This window comes from Pimephales promelas, chromosome 11, assembly GCF_988280905.1.
Source record: "Pimephales promelas chromosome 11, fPimPro1.hap1.1, whole genome shotgun sequence".
Lineage (NCBI taxonomy): Eukaryota > Metazoa > Chordata > Actinopteri > Cypriniformes > Leuciscidae > Pimephales > Pimephales promelas.
In genome coordinates, this window is record NC_142779.1 from 27,021,930 (window position 1) to 27,038,985 (window position 17,056).

The following is a 17,056-nucleotide window of genomic DNA, read 5'->3' on the forward strand; positions in this document are numbered from 1 at the left end:
GCATCTGAACTCTTCATATATATATATATATACTGTATATACTCTGTTGAATCAATATTAAACCAAACTTGTGAACCAAAATTGAATCATGAAATATGTTATTAGCCAGCCCTATTTTTACTCACCCTCATTTTGTTCCAAACTTGTATAACTTTAAAGGGCACATATCATGCAAAATCAACTTTTTTAGCCCTTAAATGCATTTTGTTGTATATTTGGAGTGTTTATAAGTACAGAAAAGATGAAATTATTCTCTTCAGGTGCTTCGTTTATATCTGTTTTGGTCATATTTTTCAACCAGTTCAGATTTTTCTGTTCTCTATTACCTTTTTTGAACAATTACGTCACAGTATTTGCAGCGGACTGACAAATAAGGACATCGACTACCGGTCCAACACTTCAATCCGCCATTATTATTTCCCGCTCCGATTTTGTAGTCCAAGCTCAATGATGCAGAAGTTACGAGAGGGCTAGTCAAAATGTTCGGTTCTTGGATGTAGTGACCTGAAGCGCTTCAAGGATCCCCATTTCAACAACCTCCACCAGTGTACAGAAGGGTTTGCCTATCGACTTCGTCTGAATGAGGGGTAAATTCCTTCTATCATTTAGCTGCTGTGTTTTCTGATGCTTTCTAAACGTAAGTTATCATATTATTATCAATACAGATTTTTAGTGGTAAGATCAGACCGCAGTCATTTATCTTGTCAGTGTGCTTATTTTAACAAGAGAAATAGTCAACTTTCGCTAATAACACACAACATAGTTAACTTACATACCACTGCCTCCATATGAAGACGTTGTTCTGCAGGTTCGTCGTCGTCTTTTTCAAATCGCTCACTCTGGCTCGAATATGTAAGTCTTGATGGACAAGTCTTCCGTTGTCGACATTTTGTTAACGTGTGAATAAAAATGTTCTTTGAAGCTATCTCTTATCAAACTACAATAATGGCTGGACGCGGAGAGTTGAACCTACCGTGAACTCAGCGACCTGGAAAGCGGGCGGGGAAAGACGCAACTCCTTTTTATTTAAAGGGGCCGCTTCGAAACGACTTGCTAACAGAAGCACATCAGAAAAGGGGTAGAAAAGGGGCCTGTGGAGCTATAATAATGAGGAATTCAGACCCAAGCATTGCAGTTATGCTTTATATAGACCACAAATGTATGATTTATAAGTAAAAATGAATTATTTAAAAGCATGATATGTAGCCTTTAAAAAGGAGATGTCTTGAAGAATCTTCACACTTCCTATACAGTAAAGGTATATAGTTAACAGAGGCTGTCAAACTTCAAATTGGACAAAAAAGCACCATGGAAGTATTGTAAAAGTGGTCCAGATGACTCTATAGAGTGTATTTGAAGCCTTCTGATGACATACGATAGCTTTGTGGGATTAATAGGCCAGAATTTATGTGAACATTCAACATTCAAAACAAAACCTTTTGTGCTAAAGAGAAGATGTTATATGGGTTCAGAACAACATAATGGTAATTGAATCATGACGGTTTTTATTCCTGGATGAGATATCCCTTAAAATGTGTCTCTCTTTTTTTTTTTCTTTTTTTTTTTTTAACTGAGAGGTTCAAACGAGAACGGCCAGTGTTTGATTTCACTGCGATGGGTTTTATTTTCTATTACCAGTGACTGTAATATTGCTAGTTTTATGAGAGAGCAAAATTTGGTCACTGAGACTTGGTGGTCGTGGCATTGATGAAACCACAGCTTTCTCTGAGTCATACTGGGGTGGCGTGTGTGTTTGTGTGTAATGCCTTGGATGTCTAACTGGGCTGTTTAGGTTTTCATAAAGATTCCAGCACATCCCCAGAAACTGTCTACAAACTCACAGACATAATGTCTGCCACAGTCTGTCCTGCTGAGAAATAGCTTTCATTTCCGAGAGTAATCATTACCGTGGTCCTCCAGAGGGCCAACAATATTAATAAATGCCATAGCAAAAGCATCCTTTTTCTCCACTGTACACCCTCTTCGCTCTCATTTCCTCGTTCTTCCCTGTTCTGTGTTTCTGTCTCCGCGTTGGAGGAAAACAGACATAGTGTAAAAGGGAAATAAATCAGCATTGTTAACCAAAGTCTGTCTCATGACTGACTAGTTCTCATCTCTCTCCCTCTGTTAATGATGTTGTTCTCTTAGTGTGTTGTTTTGTGGTAATGAGCACTTGGCCTGAGTTTAAAGGCTTGAGAATGGTTACCATCACTCCTCTATGACCCACTACAGTTTTGTTTTTACATCGTTTTACTTAATAGCTGTGGCATTCTTGGTTTATGTATTGTAACCTTTGGCAGAGTTGTTATATAAAACTAGTGCCTTTTAGATTGTGTAAAAGTGTTTGTTGTGCTAATAAATAGGGGAAGCTATTTGGGAATAAAAACTCCTGAGGATCGATAAATGGTCCTGTTTATTTTACGTAATGTTAATTTATTTACATAGTGTAAGTAGTTATTCTAATATTCTAATTGTAATTTATTTATTTAGTTAGTGTGTAATGTTACTGTCTTTGAGCATAAAAAAGATCTGCAAGGTTGTACAACATGGACTTCAATGTGTTTTTTCTGGGTTTTATGAATTCACAATGTTACTCATTGAAATAATCCCCGCCGACAGAATACGGTAAAAAAAAGAACGAGGTTTGATTGACCTGCAATGTCAAAGAAATACTGTTTTTCCACCCCTTTTCTAAAATTCATTTGTTTGACCTTTTCTTAGGCTGACAACAGTTGTTAAAATGTATTTTAAGCAATGTTCCTATGTAACTCCAACGTTCCAATGTAACTCCAATGTTTCTCTGTGTGCTGCACATTTTATGGAAAACAGCTTCCAGAAACTATACGTAAGAGAGTACAATGCAAGGCTACACACAGGTTTCTCCTGAAACGGAGCAGCCAGCTCCAACTTTGTTGGGACAATCTGTTGTTGTGTACTTACAACTTGTAAGTATGTCTTATTATTTGTAGTTGCATTTTCTATTAACTGTTCAAATAAGTTGTATAGTTGCTATGATATAAACAAAGGGCAAAGTTGATTGCCTGCACTAGCCTGCTAACAGTGTTAATGTATCTGACTTCTGACCTGTAATCCTGCCTAAATCATAATCATACTCTGTTTGTTCATTAGCCAGAGGAGAACTGGCCCCCCGACTGAGTCTGGGTTCTTCCAAGGTTTTTTTCACCATTCTGTCACTGATAGAGTTTTGGTTCCTTGCTACTGTTGCCTTGGCTTGGCGGCAGTGGTTCAGTGGTTCATGTGGGTTGTCTACAAACCGAAAGGCTGGTGGTTCAATCCTCGGTTCCACCTGACCAAGTGTCGAGGTGTCCATGAGCAAGACACCTAACTCCAGCTGCTCCCGACGAGCTGGCTGGCGCCTTGCATGGCTGACACCGCCATCGGTGTATGAATGAGTGTGTGAATGGGTGAATGTGAGGCAAATGTAAAGCGCTTTGGTGGCCATTAGGTCTATGAAAGCGCTATATAAATGCAGTCCATTTACCATTTGGCTTTCGGCTTGCTTAGTTGGGGACATTTAATATTCAACAATATTATTAATCTGGTTTACTTCAGGTGGACCATGACACAATTTTCTTCTAAAAAACAAATTTCTTGTATTATTTTCATGTTATCACTTTTAAACTGTTTTGATACAATCTGTATTGTAATTGCGCTATATAAATAAAGGTGACTTGACTAGTTTACTGTAGTGTTTGTGAGCTCTCGCTTTTGTAAGGCTGTTTACTGCCCCAAATGGTTTTGGGATTAATTACTGTTTGTATTACCATAGTTTTATGACAAATATCATGATTAAATGGTGCATAACATTGCATCTATAAGAAAATTCCGTTAAAAAAATATACCACTACGAAACATCGTAAAATCCGTGCTTGCAAAGTCTGTGCATCAAATTCCTTCTGGACGATCCTCTTGTTTGTTAACATTCTTAAGTCTTAATCAGGCTTGAATTGGTTTGAAATTGATGCCATCCTTAATATTTACATTGAGCAGATGAAACTTGCGGTTATGTTAAGGGGCGTGAGATTTCCCAAACACGCATTAAGTGGTGCCAATCACATGTGAAATTGACCACACTGGTTAGTGTTCTTTAAGTTGTTTGTTCATTATTATTGTATTGTTTTGAGCTTTGAGACATTAAGTAGTTTAACGCAGTCTCTTGACACATTTGTTTGCTCCTTGCTGTACACATTCATGTGTTTTGAAGGAGGCATGGCTTTGGACACTCTTTGTACCCAACCCTTTGTAATCAATTTTGTATAAATACATTTAAGTTTGTGAAATGCTAGAATGCTAGTATCACAACTGTTTTAACACTGATAATAAAAAATTGTTTCATGAGCAGCAAATCAGCATGTTACAATTTCTGAATGATTCTGTGTGGTACTAAAGCCTGGAGTAATGATGCTGAAAATTTAGCTTTGCCATCACAGTAACAAATACAATTTTTAAACAGAAAGCAGTTTAAATTATACTCATATTTTATCATATTTAATGTTACTATTTTTACCGTAATTTTGGTCAAATGTGTACTGTACACAGTCCACTTTTAATAGACTGACTTTGGATGATTTTGAAGGATCATATAGTTTACAGATGTTTGTGCCTGTGACTGAGTGAAGCAAGAAAACATGAGGAAAAGCATGTCTAAATTTATATGGTAAATGACTGACTCTTTAAATAACTACCTGTCGGTTTCTTGTGTTGACGTTATGTTGCCGATGTCTGTGTCAGGGTTCTGGTGATGAGGTATTTTCCACATTGGATTAGATACACTACAAACGTTTGTCAACATCTCCACCCTGGTTTTAAACATGCCTTCCCATCACCCCCTTCTTATAATAATGGTCCGGGTCTGTGTGAACATGTCAACAATTAACATCGCTGAAACAGGTGTTGAGCAATGTCCATGCCCTTAAGGCAAGTATACACACATACAAAATCTCCTCTGACACTTTGCTAAATTAGAGTGTGCCACAAACTCAATGTTTTAGGTCAATGTGAGCATGCTCCGAGAAGCGTACGAGGGCTCTTTTCATGCTCTGGTGTCACGGTAACCGTGCCCGTCTCTTGGGGAATGCAGTATGGCCCTTCCCTCTGGTCCACTCCTTGTTGAATCATGTGCAGTGCCGGATTGGGTTGCATTGTGGGAGTTGGAATGGGTCATTGGAACTTCTTGGATGGAGAAGTGGGCTTTATTTAGCCTTCAGAAGAATATTGTGTCAATAATTATTTAATAAGGAAAACAGTATGTAAAATCACTTTTATTTCCCAGGATGCCTTAGCGTCATAATGAAGCTGAATCAATATTTAGTAGTGCAAGTTCAAAGGTTGATCATCTTTCACTAAAAAAACACCACTCAATGTAGTTCTCTTAATGCATTGTACATTTTGTCAACTAAGATAAATTATGCTTATTTTTTAATAAATCTTCTCTCACATCTAATGTACATTCATTGTCTACGTTCATAGAGTCTCCGCTGAAGAAACTACGTGAGGAAACTCTGCATATCCTTATGGCCTCAGAACTTGTGACCCCTCAGGGACCTGACGACATAGACCTCTCAGTGCCTGGAGCCGCACAGTACCTGCAGAGTCTGGCTCACATAGCTATCAGTGTCTGTGTGGAATCACCTCACCTCTGGGAATGTCCTGAGGCTGACGGGTTTCAGAGAGACCTCCTGGAACGGCTGCTACAGTGCCCACATTATGAGGTTCGGCTGTTTGCCCTGGAACAGTTCCTCAAGAGACTTCAGAGGACCGAGGACAAGTCTCAGCATTGTGATCAGGGACCTTTGCCCTTTGAACTCAGTGTGTCCAGCCTAACCTCTTTGGCCCTTCATGAGACATACCCGGCGTGTCAAGCTAAGGTGAGGAAACCATACTATACACAACTTATAAAACACACTGCAAAAAAACAACACAAAGAAACTACCACACAATATTAAAAAAAAAAAATCTGCAACTTTTCAAAACTTTAAAAATATAAGAACTTTAACAAAAATGAACCGTTTCTGGTCTCATTGACTTCCATAGTAGGAAAAAATATATACTATGGTAGTCAATAAGACCAGAAACTGTCTGGTTACAGATATTCTTCTAAATATCAGAAAATCGGCTGAATGCATTTGAAAACGGTAAAACTCAACTGTTTAACTTAGGGCCCGAAATTAACTTTTTTACTTGGTAGCACTGGTGCTACCAACTTCAAAAAGTTAGGAGCACCAGCGAAAATTAAGGAGCACCCACCAAAAATTAAAGATCACCACAACTACAAATTATATATAAACAAATTTCTTTTATTTAAAAACAACACCAACAATCACTGGGGCTTTAGACATCCTGTGGCCAGGATTTGAAATTTGGTCTCCAGGCTCTCTGTCCCTCCTCCATCCATCTCTTCACTGAGGCTGAGGCATCGAACGCCTCCAAAGGAGGACCCTCAATGCTGATTTGGATTAGATCTTCTACTGTGTTAGGATGTAATGAAGATCTAAGATCTAATGTCTGATTTTCATTCCTAAATGACAACTTTTTGTCTATTAAACATGTCTATTATAAATCACAGCGGAAAATTATGGTTTTCCTGCTGACCCAGAGAGTATATTCAACTACGCAGTATTGTTATTTCTGTGTTACAAATATTCTTATCACAGAAGAACTTGAATCGGAACTAGAATTAAAGATTATGGTTTGGATATAAACACTTACGTCTCTGAAGCGATCAAAATAGAGACGAGCACCTTTTGAAAGTAACATGGAGCTTCAAATAACAATTGTATCGATCACATTGTTACTCCACTAGGTGGCGACAAGTGACTTAAATGTATTTGTTATTGAATCATTCATTAAAGAGATTTGTTAAAAAAACGCTGATTCATCCATTAATGAAACAAGCAAAGTATTTATTATGATATTACTCATATATTGCTATACAATACTAAATAAGCTATGTATTAATAAAACAATATAAATAAAAACGAAAAACATCCTCACTATCAGCATTGGCATGTTCCACCTCAACGTGTCCGACGAGGATGTTCGTGGGCTGTCCATCAAGCAGGACGCGGACATAGACATACACGATCACACACTTCTTGACAGACAGGTCGGTGTCTCCATCGATAATGAAAGAGATGTACTGAGCTGACGACACTTTAACTGCGGTGTTCTCGCGGATAGTATCTATCTACTATGACCCCAATGATATTGGCACACGTGACAACGGAGCGCCGCGAAAGGGAGTGATTGACAGCTGATATTAACCAATCTAAAATCTGCTTTAAAGTTAAGAACGTGAGGATGAAGTTTGATTGGTTATGATAAAATGATGGTCCGGCCACCGCGTATCAGCGCACATAAGGTACACAGTAATTTGCGATCTTTTTGTAGAGAGATGAAAACAGGTCGCACCACAACCATTATTTGCACTCGCACTAATGCTCCCAAATATATTTTTAGGTCGCACAGGTTAAAATTCAGGAGCATATGCGACCAAAATGGTCGCAATTTCGAGCCTTATGTAAAATGAGCCTATTTCCAAAAAAAAAAAAAAGTGGAGTATCCCTTTAAGCGAATGAGTATGAATATAGTTACTGAGTGTAATGCATGTTTATTGGAATTAAATGAAAAATGTTTATTGTTTTAAATTTGTAATAAATTCAATTAGCTAAATCTCTATACTGTATGTAATTTCACAATTAATTCTATTGTCTTAGAAATAAGATTAACATGTACTGCCCAATGTACTGACAAGCATGAATGGTTAACTAAAATATAACATAATGTTCCTTCTGTTTTTTTTTTTTTTGTGAACAATTTTTTATTTTTATTTTGTATTTGCTTTCATATTAACAAACATATACATATTCACCACCAACATGCATATACACCAGAAACACAACATAAATACCTTCATTCTCTCACTCACACATCTCAACTTATCCACACACCACAACACTACACACACAAGAATATGCATAAAATTGAACAATTTTTAACCTTATCTAATCCCCCTCTACCCTCCCTACTGAGTGATCTACCGTAAAAGATTACTTAGTAAAAGATTAAAAATAATAGGCCCAAAGCGCATTTTGGATTGTTTTAATGGAACTTCTGCATAAATTAGATCTTGTAATCTATGCGGATGAGCTAATTTCTCTTCCAGAGGGCGCCAACAAACAGGTTTTGTGGGGTCTAACCAGAGTTTTATGGTACGCAATACAAAACACCAATGGTAAACTTTGAAATTTGGAACTCCCCAACCTCCCACTGATTTCTCTCTCTGAAGAGTTGTAAGTTTAATCTTTGGTCTTTTGTTATTCCAAATAAACGTAGTGATTAAACTATGTAAGGTATCCCAATACTCAATATGTGGACTTAAAGGCAACATAGAGCTAAAAAAATTTACTTGCGGTAACACTATCATTTTTACAACAGAGATGCTCGCATCGAAAGATATAGGCCTTAGTGTCCACTTCCCTAGGTCTTTTTTAATCTTTTCCAAAACTTTCATATAATTATTGTTAACCGTAGATTCCAAAGTTGGAAAAATATCGATTCCTAGATATTTAAATTGATTTACAATTGGGATCTTAATTTGTGTTATATCCTCACCAGAGCTTAGGGGAAGGAGAGCAGATTTCTGCCAGTTTATTTTGTATCCTGAGATACCACTGAAGTCTGAAAATAATTTCAGGATATAAGGGAATGAATGTGAGAGTTTATTAATAAAGAGAAGCACATCATCTGCATAAATTGATACATGATGAATAGTAGAATTTATTATTATAGGTGCAATGTTTGTAGATTGACGTATTTTTTGAGCAAGAGGTTCAATAGATAAAATAAATAATAAAGGGGACAGAGGGCATCCTTGACGAGAACCTCTAGAAATTGTAAAATAAGAAGAACAAACATTGGCTGATACTACCATTGCACACGGGTTTGCATACAAAACTTTAATATACCTGATAAATTGTTCACCAAACCCCATGTGCTCTAATAAGGCCCAAAGATAACCCCATTCAAGTCTATCAAAGGCTTTTTCTGCGTCAAGCGTTAAAATTCCGCATGACGTCAGAAGGTCAGAAGACTTAGAGGTAAAATGGAGGATATGTAATAGCCTTCTCATATTATCTGAGCTAAAACGGCCTTTCACAAAACCTGTTTGATCACAGTGGATAAGATTCCCAAGATGTTTGTTTAACCAGCGCGCTAAAACTTTAGCATAAATCTTCATATCAACATTAATCAATGATATAGGTCGGTAACTAGCACATAATGTTGGATCTTTCTGTTTTTTGAGAAGCAATGATATTAATGCTGTATTTGTTTGCCTTAGAAAATATCCTCTTCTAATAGATGTATTTATCATTTCCAAAAGCATGGGACCTAATTCAGACCAAAAATGAATATACATCTCAATTGGAATACCATCCGGTCCAGGAGATTTTCCCAGCCTCATTTCTTGTACTGCGTCCCATAATTCTTTTAAAGAAATATTTTCTCCTAATTCAGCTGCTTCCATTTCTGACAGTTTCCTTATACTTACATCAGTAAGGAAATTCTTGCATCTCTCCTTATTAAACATTATATCCGACTTATAGAGATCTTTATAAAAACAAACAAAGGCTGCATTAATTTCTGTTGGAGTGGTTACTATATTTCCACCTGAACATTGTATTGCAGAAATACAAGCCCGCCTTTCGTTAGAATTAAGCCGAAGGGCTAACTGATGTGAGGGCCTGCTACCATTAAAATAATGGTGTTCTCTGGATTTTTTAATTAAAAACTCAGCTTTTACTCTAAGTATTGAATTAAGCTCACTTTTCACCAGACTAAGCTGATCTGTTCGTAAAGGAGAAAATGAATTTTGTTGCGCTCTTTCCAAGAATGCCAGCTGCTTCTCCAACTCAACAATTCTTTGGTTATGAGTGCGGTTTAGAAAAGAGGCAAATGATGTAACATTATCTTTTATAAATCCTTTGATTGCTTCCCAGATGAACCTAAAATCTTCGACCGAGTCCAAATTGAGAGAAATAAATTCACTTAACTTGGATGTTCCTTCTGTTTAAACTTGTATCTCATGTTTTAATCTTTTTGGAATTATGCATCTATATTGATGAAATTGCGATTCAAATTATTTAACTTAAATGTAATCGATTAGCACACTGCAGTTAGCTAGTGTTACTCAACACATTAAAATAAGTGTACTTCTCACACATCCAAAAATTATTACACCATTAAAATGCACTAGCATAACTTTTAATTTGATATCATTACAATTATTTACAAGAAACTTTACAAATCATTCGGAAACCTAACAAAACTTTTTACATACTTCCCAAAACCTTACAACAAGCACTATAAAATACTTTAAAAAATATAATAGGAAAACTTGTCAAAAAAAAATCCAAAAACAATAGGGAAAAATCTTTACAAAAACAAAAATATAAACTGTGATATTACTGGAAAAATCTTACAGTTTTTGTGAATCAAACTTGATGTAGGTTCGCAACCGAAACCTTTTGTATTGTTCTTTTCACCATGTTAAAATACCTAAAAACGCAGATCACAGAACTCTGTGGCCCTGAGATTTGTGAATTCAGCTGTAGAAATGACATTCCTTTATACAGGGATTCTCTGATTAGCTGAATAAACGTCTGCACTGTAAAAACCTGCTGGACAAGAGCTACTAACAACTGTTACTGAATGAAACCGGCTGAATGTCATTTAATTTCCATTCACTGCATACACACAAATTTCTTTGGCCCTGCAAAGTGAAATGGCAGGCGATTTCCTGTTTAGAAAAAGGGCTCATGTTTCAATTCCTTATAAACACTCAACCAACCATCAATTATTCTCCTGTTTTGCCGTTTCTATCGTCCAAACTGACGGGAATTGGCTTTTCTGGTGTGTGTGTGTGTGTGTGTGCGTGTGTGTGTGTCTGCGTGTGTGTTCTTAAAAGCTATTTTATTGGCCAACTGTTAATGTTTAGTCCTGCTGTTAGGCTCTAGACTTTCGATATGGCCTGGTTTCCAAGGTAAGTCTTCTGTTCCACCAAAGCTTTCTGGGAAGTGACTAGGAAAGTTAGGCTAATTTGCTCTATGGCCTCAAGTAGATACACTAATAAGAAAACATGCACTTTGAACTAAAGCCTAGTGCTTAAATCTGTTTTGAAAATATAAATTGTCATCTAATATTGATCTAAATCCTTTCGTTCTGTACTTCGATATAATTTTAATGCATTTTCCCCCAACACTGCACATTTTGGATATTTCTCTTATCTAACACCCATAACAAGCTAACAAGCTGATGAGTTGAATCAACTGTGTTTGATTATGGAGACATCTAAACTGTGCAGTGCTGGGGGTATTCCAGGACCAGGGTTGGGAACCACTGATGCAATGTACCAAAATATAAGGAAAATATAATCAAGTAAGGATGCTATAGAAAACCATTTAAAATATACTTATTTAAGGATTTGTGCACTCCAAGAAATAATAATCAACCAAATAAGTCTAAATAATGTCAACAAACCCCTTTTGAGCTACAAGGCCTGTCACGTTAAAGGAAAGGAAAGACAGTGGGGGTCTGAGGAGAAGAAAAACAAGTCTTCCGTTAACTCCCTCACTCTTCTGAAGCGAAGGTTTGGGGGGAAACCCGAGGGCCAGAGCTGAACCAGATGTGTTTTATGTGCAGGGGGGTGGAGGGATAGATGGATGGACGGACGGGGAGGGAGGAATGTTACTGACAGACGGGAGGGTGGAATAAGGGAATGTTCATGTGGATGAAAGGAATATGGGTTGAAAAGTGTGGTTGGCAAATGAAAATATTCACAAAACATTCTAGACAGACTTCAGCACATTTTATGTCTCCTGCTCTTTGAATATGATTAGTCACATGTTTATTTTGACATGAAACAGAAAATGAGGCTGTGCATGATCGATATGCAGTCTGTTCAGTGGGTTGTACTGTTTTAAACCCTTTTATCGTTCAAATAATGCAACTTAGGGTGTATTCACACCTGCCTTGTTTGGTTCGATTGAATCGAACTCTAGTTCGTTTGCCCCCTTGGTGCGGATCTTTTGGGCAGGTGTGAATACAGCAATCGAACTCTGGTGCGGACCAAACAACCGAACCGAGACCCAGCTGAAGAGGTGGTCTCGGTACGGTTCCAAACGAACTCTGGTACGGTTCGTTTACGGTGTGAACATGAACCGACCCAATTGCAAGAAAGCACTGCGTCGAAAGAGAATATTGCGCGTCTTTCTGCACGTCTTTCTGCGCGTCGTGTGTGAATGTCTAATCGCGCAAAGATGCAAAAAAAATATCATTTGCAGTTCACCACCTTTTGGTGGTAGTTGACGAGTTTCCCTCTTAAAGCGAGTGCCGAGAAAAATTCTATATAAATGTAATGAATTATTATTATTATTAATGTAAGGATAGTTACAATACAAGGATGATGATGCGTTAATTTACGTTAAACTGGACAAACTTAATCGCAAGCGTTAACATTGACAGCACTTGTTAGTACACAATAAGAATCTCATTATTTGAATGAGTGAACATAGCCCCTCTCTATGAATGAAAACTTTATACCTTCTCCGTCTTCTGTGCAGTGCCACTTGTAACGCAAAGTTGAGATGTTGCCCAGAGATAAAAAAAAAACAGAAGGTGGTCGAATGAAAAGATGCACGAGAGACGAGAGTTGTCGTATTTCCCCGCGTTTATAGAGCCACTCAAACGTTACACTCGTCGTCTTCTCAAAATCCGAATTACAACTTCGTATAGATGACATTGTATCATATGATACTCATTAGTCTCTTCATATTGCGTTTGTACAGAATTAACACAAAATTAGTAAAAGAACAAATATTGCAGTATGAAATATATGGAAATATCTCCATGCTGAGCCTTTTTTGCACTTCCTGATTTCCCTTCAGAATCCTTGTCCAATGAATGGACGACCTTAGCACACGTGTGGTTTGGTTTACAAATTTTGGTTCACTTGCGAAAAGAGCAGTGTGAAAGCGAGCCGTACCAAAAAAATAATAATAATAAAAAATTAAAATAATAATAATTTATTTGGTCCGGACCAAAGCAAGTGAACTATCGGACTTTCCTGGTGTGAATACACCCTAAAATATGGCTTGTTTTGTGAAAAGCAGTATAATAGGGTGTCTACCCTGACTAAAGTCTCAGTTTCTCTTGGTGTTTCACAGGTTTTGCAAGTTCTTGCTGTCCTCCCACTTTCTTCCCTGCTGCCCTGGAGAGATGGGATGATGTCTTTGAGCTGTCAGGAGGTTCTAGAGCATCTGCTGACACTGCTTGAGACCTCTACATGCAGGTGAACCATATGGATCAAACTGTATTATCTATTTTTTTTTCCACTGACTTTTAAATTATTGCAGAAAATAAGCTCTTTAAACAACACTAATGATTCTTATACGAATTAAGGGGTGTTAGTGGTATATGTTTTCATAGAATAAAATGAAAATATCTTGAGCTTGAGTTAAACATGGACCTTATTTAAGGTAAACAACTATTTAATAACCCATTTACTCTGAGTCCGAGACAATGAAACCATTAGTGGATGAACTACTATAATTTATGCTAGGTAGGTCCTGTTTCAATGATAATCATGGAAATCTAAACAAGCCCAAATCTCCAGTAATATTTAGCAAATTGAGTTTCAGCCCATCACATATCTATTAATGGTATATCTAATTTTCTGTTATTAAATTGTATTATGTAGTCTATATCACAGCATTGTAATGACCGTCAGGGTTTCTCCATATCACCAACTACGTGGGACATCAGTTGACCACTAGTGGAAACAATGGCAGGTGTGGGTAGTGTTTACATTAGCAAAATTTCACGTCTATGAAAATTCACCAAACAATGGTAAATGTAAACGCACCTTTAGGGATTTAGGCATAAGCGTATTTTTTATTGCCCATTTGCATCCAGTTGTGCCGAAAGTTCCACTCCAAATTTAAACTGTTAATATTGCCTAAAACATTGTCCCGACACCCTAAAACACAGCATGTTCTCAGCAGCTGTGGACTCCAACAAACCTCCTCATTGTTGAAGCAGTAGGGTGGGGTGGTGTATATCCCTCTGGGGAGACGAGAGCTACTCTGTTGAGTGGCTAGTGCTGTTAGTGGGAAGTGTAATGGCTTCAGATGTGGGCTCCGACAACAAAAGAAACCACACATACCTGTGGTCACCAGCCACCCCGTGTACATCAATCATCCTTTCATACCTACGGCACAGCGGGAAAGAGATTGATTTACACATTAAAGGGCCGCAGCTACCTGTGCTTTCAATTGAGAGTGTGTGTTCATATAACTTTACATAGGGTTATTCCCTATAATTTGTGGGTATGTACATGCTTGGAGATTGTGTGCGTGTCTTAATATGTGTTTATGTAGCAGCAGGTGCAGTTGGTCTGTTGTTTTTAACTTTATCGGCCTCAGAATAACAGACACCTTCACATCCCAGGGAACAGTGGACAGGTCTTGGGTATTACATTACAAAGACTCCCGCTCCCTGCAACGCTCATGTGCTTTCAATCTCTCCTCTTAAGTTCAGTGTTGGAAAACGCTTCATGGCGTATTGTTATTTGTACATTGTGACGTGATATGTGTCTTTTGTAGCAGCAGCCTGTGATTTAAGCAACACCATAATACTTGCTGTGTCTTTGCAATTGTGTAATGGAGTGGGACACTTGCAGTGTTGTGTAATGGCACATTTGCTCAGTGTATTTTGGGAGCCGTGTTCTGTTGGACAACACATGCTGGATTACACCTGTTCTGAGATCAAGTTCAAAAACAGCCACTATTGACTCGGCCTGGCAGTCGTTTTCAATCGTATGTGTTTTCAGTTCATGATCTGACAGCACGTCCGGATGGTCATTGAAAAATCAGGAAAATTAAATAATGGTTATTTCAGTCCTGGAAAGTTCATGAAAATGAGAAAATGTTCTGCTCTTTTTGAGTGCTTGTGTAGAAAAACATTTGTACAATAATAAGTACTGTTGTTTAAATATTCATTTAGAACATTGAGATCTCACATATAAATAGAAGAAATGTGCTTAGTCATCTCTGTAAAATGATTTCAAATTCAAGGAAATTCATTGGTCTGAAAGACTCATCATTCCGTCATTCTAGACTTGATCAATATGCATTTTTAGTTGCATCACCAAGCCCCTCTGGTTTTTGGTTATGGATTGAAGTATGCACTTGTTCTTCTGTGTGTTTCAGTGTGGAGCTCTACTGTGCCACTCTCTCCCTAACGTCTCGGCTGGTGGTGCACCTGGCTGAATCAACGCCGCAGGTAAGGAAGAAGAAAAGGAATGAGAGTTAAGAAAGGAAAGAGAGAAGCATTGTGTAGGAAGTTTCCAGACTGACTCAAGCATGACACACTATCTAGACTGGAGCAGATTACGGATACTTAATCTTATAGTGGCTTAACATTCCGCCACATCTCACTACAAACAAGCCCTGGGAAAAAAAGAGCATAGATGCTTTAGCTTTACCACAGGCGGTGGAACGTTTTTAAGAGCTGTTAACGTTGTTTGTTGGTCGCTGAAATGTTTGTGAATGGTCGTTGGACGATTAGCCACTAAGTGTGATGAGGGAGAGGGGGGCGTCTGAGGTTTATGGCCTCAGAGATCATTTTTCTTTGTTGGCTGTGATTTTTAACCGTTAAAGTCCCCGTGAACCGGAAGTTGCAAACGATTTTTCTCCAGTGCTGTGACGTATTTCCAAGTGAAACGGAATATTGAACAGAGGGCAGGGTTTTACTCTAGCGCTCCTCCTCTCCATCTCTCGCTCATAGCAAACTAACGGTTTGAGGGGAGTGGTTAAGCGTTTCCCCACCCAAACTGTGAAACCTACGTCATCAGAAAAAGAAACCGTTCCAGACCGGAAGTAACTTTTTTAGATTTTGATTAAAGATTACTAAGGTAAAACATTTTTTTAATATATATTCACTTGCACGGATTAATTGTTCACCACAAGACTAGTAATATGCGCTAACAAAGTAAATAGGTTCAATTTTGATTTCACGGGGACTTTAAAGTGACTCTTTGTAACTCTTTTGGTAATTTGTTATCTAAAAGCAATATTTGTCTCAGTGATGTACAAATACCTCTGCCAATTATCTGACTTATCCTTTTAAATGAAGAATTTATATACATGGGACGGGTAAGTCCTCAGAGGCTTCCATGTCATTACGCCATCTTGAAAAACTATAATAGCAGAGAGGATCAAAAAGTACTAGGCAAACGCGGTTCCACAATGCGGTTTCGTTCAGAGCCAGCGTCATGCAGAGCAGCAAAGAGGCGCTTGTCTAAACCATAAGCGGTCTAAACCCGGCAATTTTAAAAAGCTGAATTACAATTTTATTTTCTATGGCGAATCATACTTATGACGGAAACATACTTCTTATGGAAAAGGAAACTGTGACCGCAGATTACAAAAAACAAGAGTAAATGTCGGGATAGCTAATGAAGGAGAAAGATTTCAAAAGTCCTGCTTTCTCCTCGACAGGTAAGTAAACGTTACAGTCTTAAAGGGATACTCCACTTTTTTTGGAAATAGGCTCATTTTACAACTCCCCCAGAGTCTCATTGACTTTCATAGTAGGAAAAAATATACTATGGAAGTCAATGAGACCAGAAACTGTCTGTTTACTGATATTCTTCTAAATATCAGAAAATCGGCTGAATGGATTTGAAAACGGTAAAAAACAACTCTGGGGGAGTGGTAAAATAAGCCTATATCTTAAAAAAGTGGAGTATCCCTTTAATTACAAGCATTTTTTCTTTGCTTGGTTGTGTATTTTATAATATAGACAGTAGAACATTTATCGTGAAAGGTTAAACAGACTATTTGATGAATAGCGTTAGCAGCTATTGAGTAGATAAGGCGCTAAAAACAAGGTTTGTTAGTTTACTTTCTGTAACCTAGAAATTCAATAAGAATATATTTTAATAGAGCATATGATTGTTCTTGCATTGTTTGCGCAT

The 17,056-nt window shown here is 37.7% G+C and overlaps 1 protein-coding gene across 4 annotated transcripts in view; it reads left to right on the forward strand.

Moving 5' to 3' along the window:
- Positions 1–17,056, forward strand: part of thada (THADA armadillo repeat containing) — a 169,693-nt gene that overhangs the window by 136,171 nt on the left and 16,466 nt on the right. For all 4 annotated transcript variants that reach the window (XM_039653361.2, XM_089117242.1, XM_089117243.1 and 1 more), the window contains exons 32-34: positions 5,491–5,888; positions 13,245–13,369; positions 15,288–15,360. In XM_039653361.2, the coding sequence (XP_039509295.2) occupies positions 5,491–5,888; positions 13,245–13,369; positions 15,288–15,360 (596 nt within the window). The remainder of the gene's footprint in view (positions 1–5,490; positions 5,889–13,244; positions 13,370–15,287; positions 15,361–17,056) is intronic.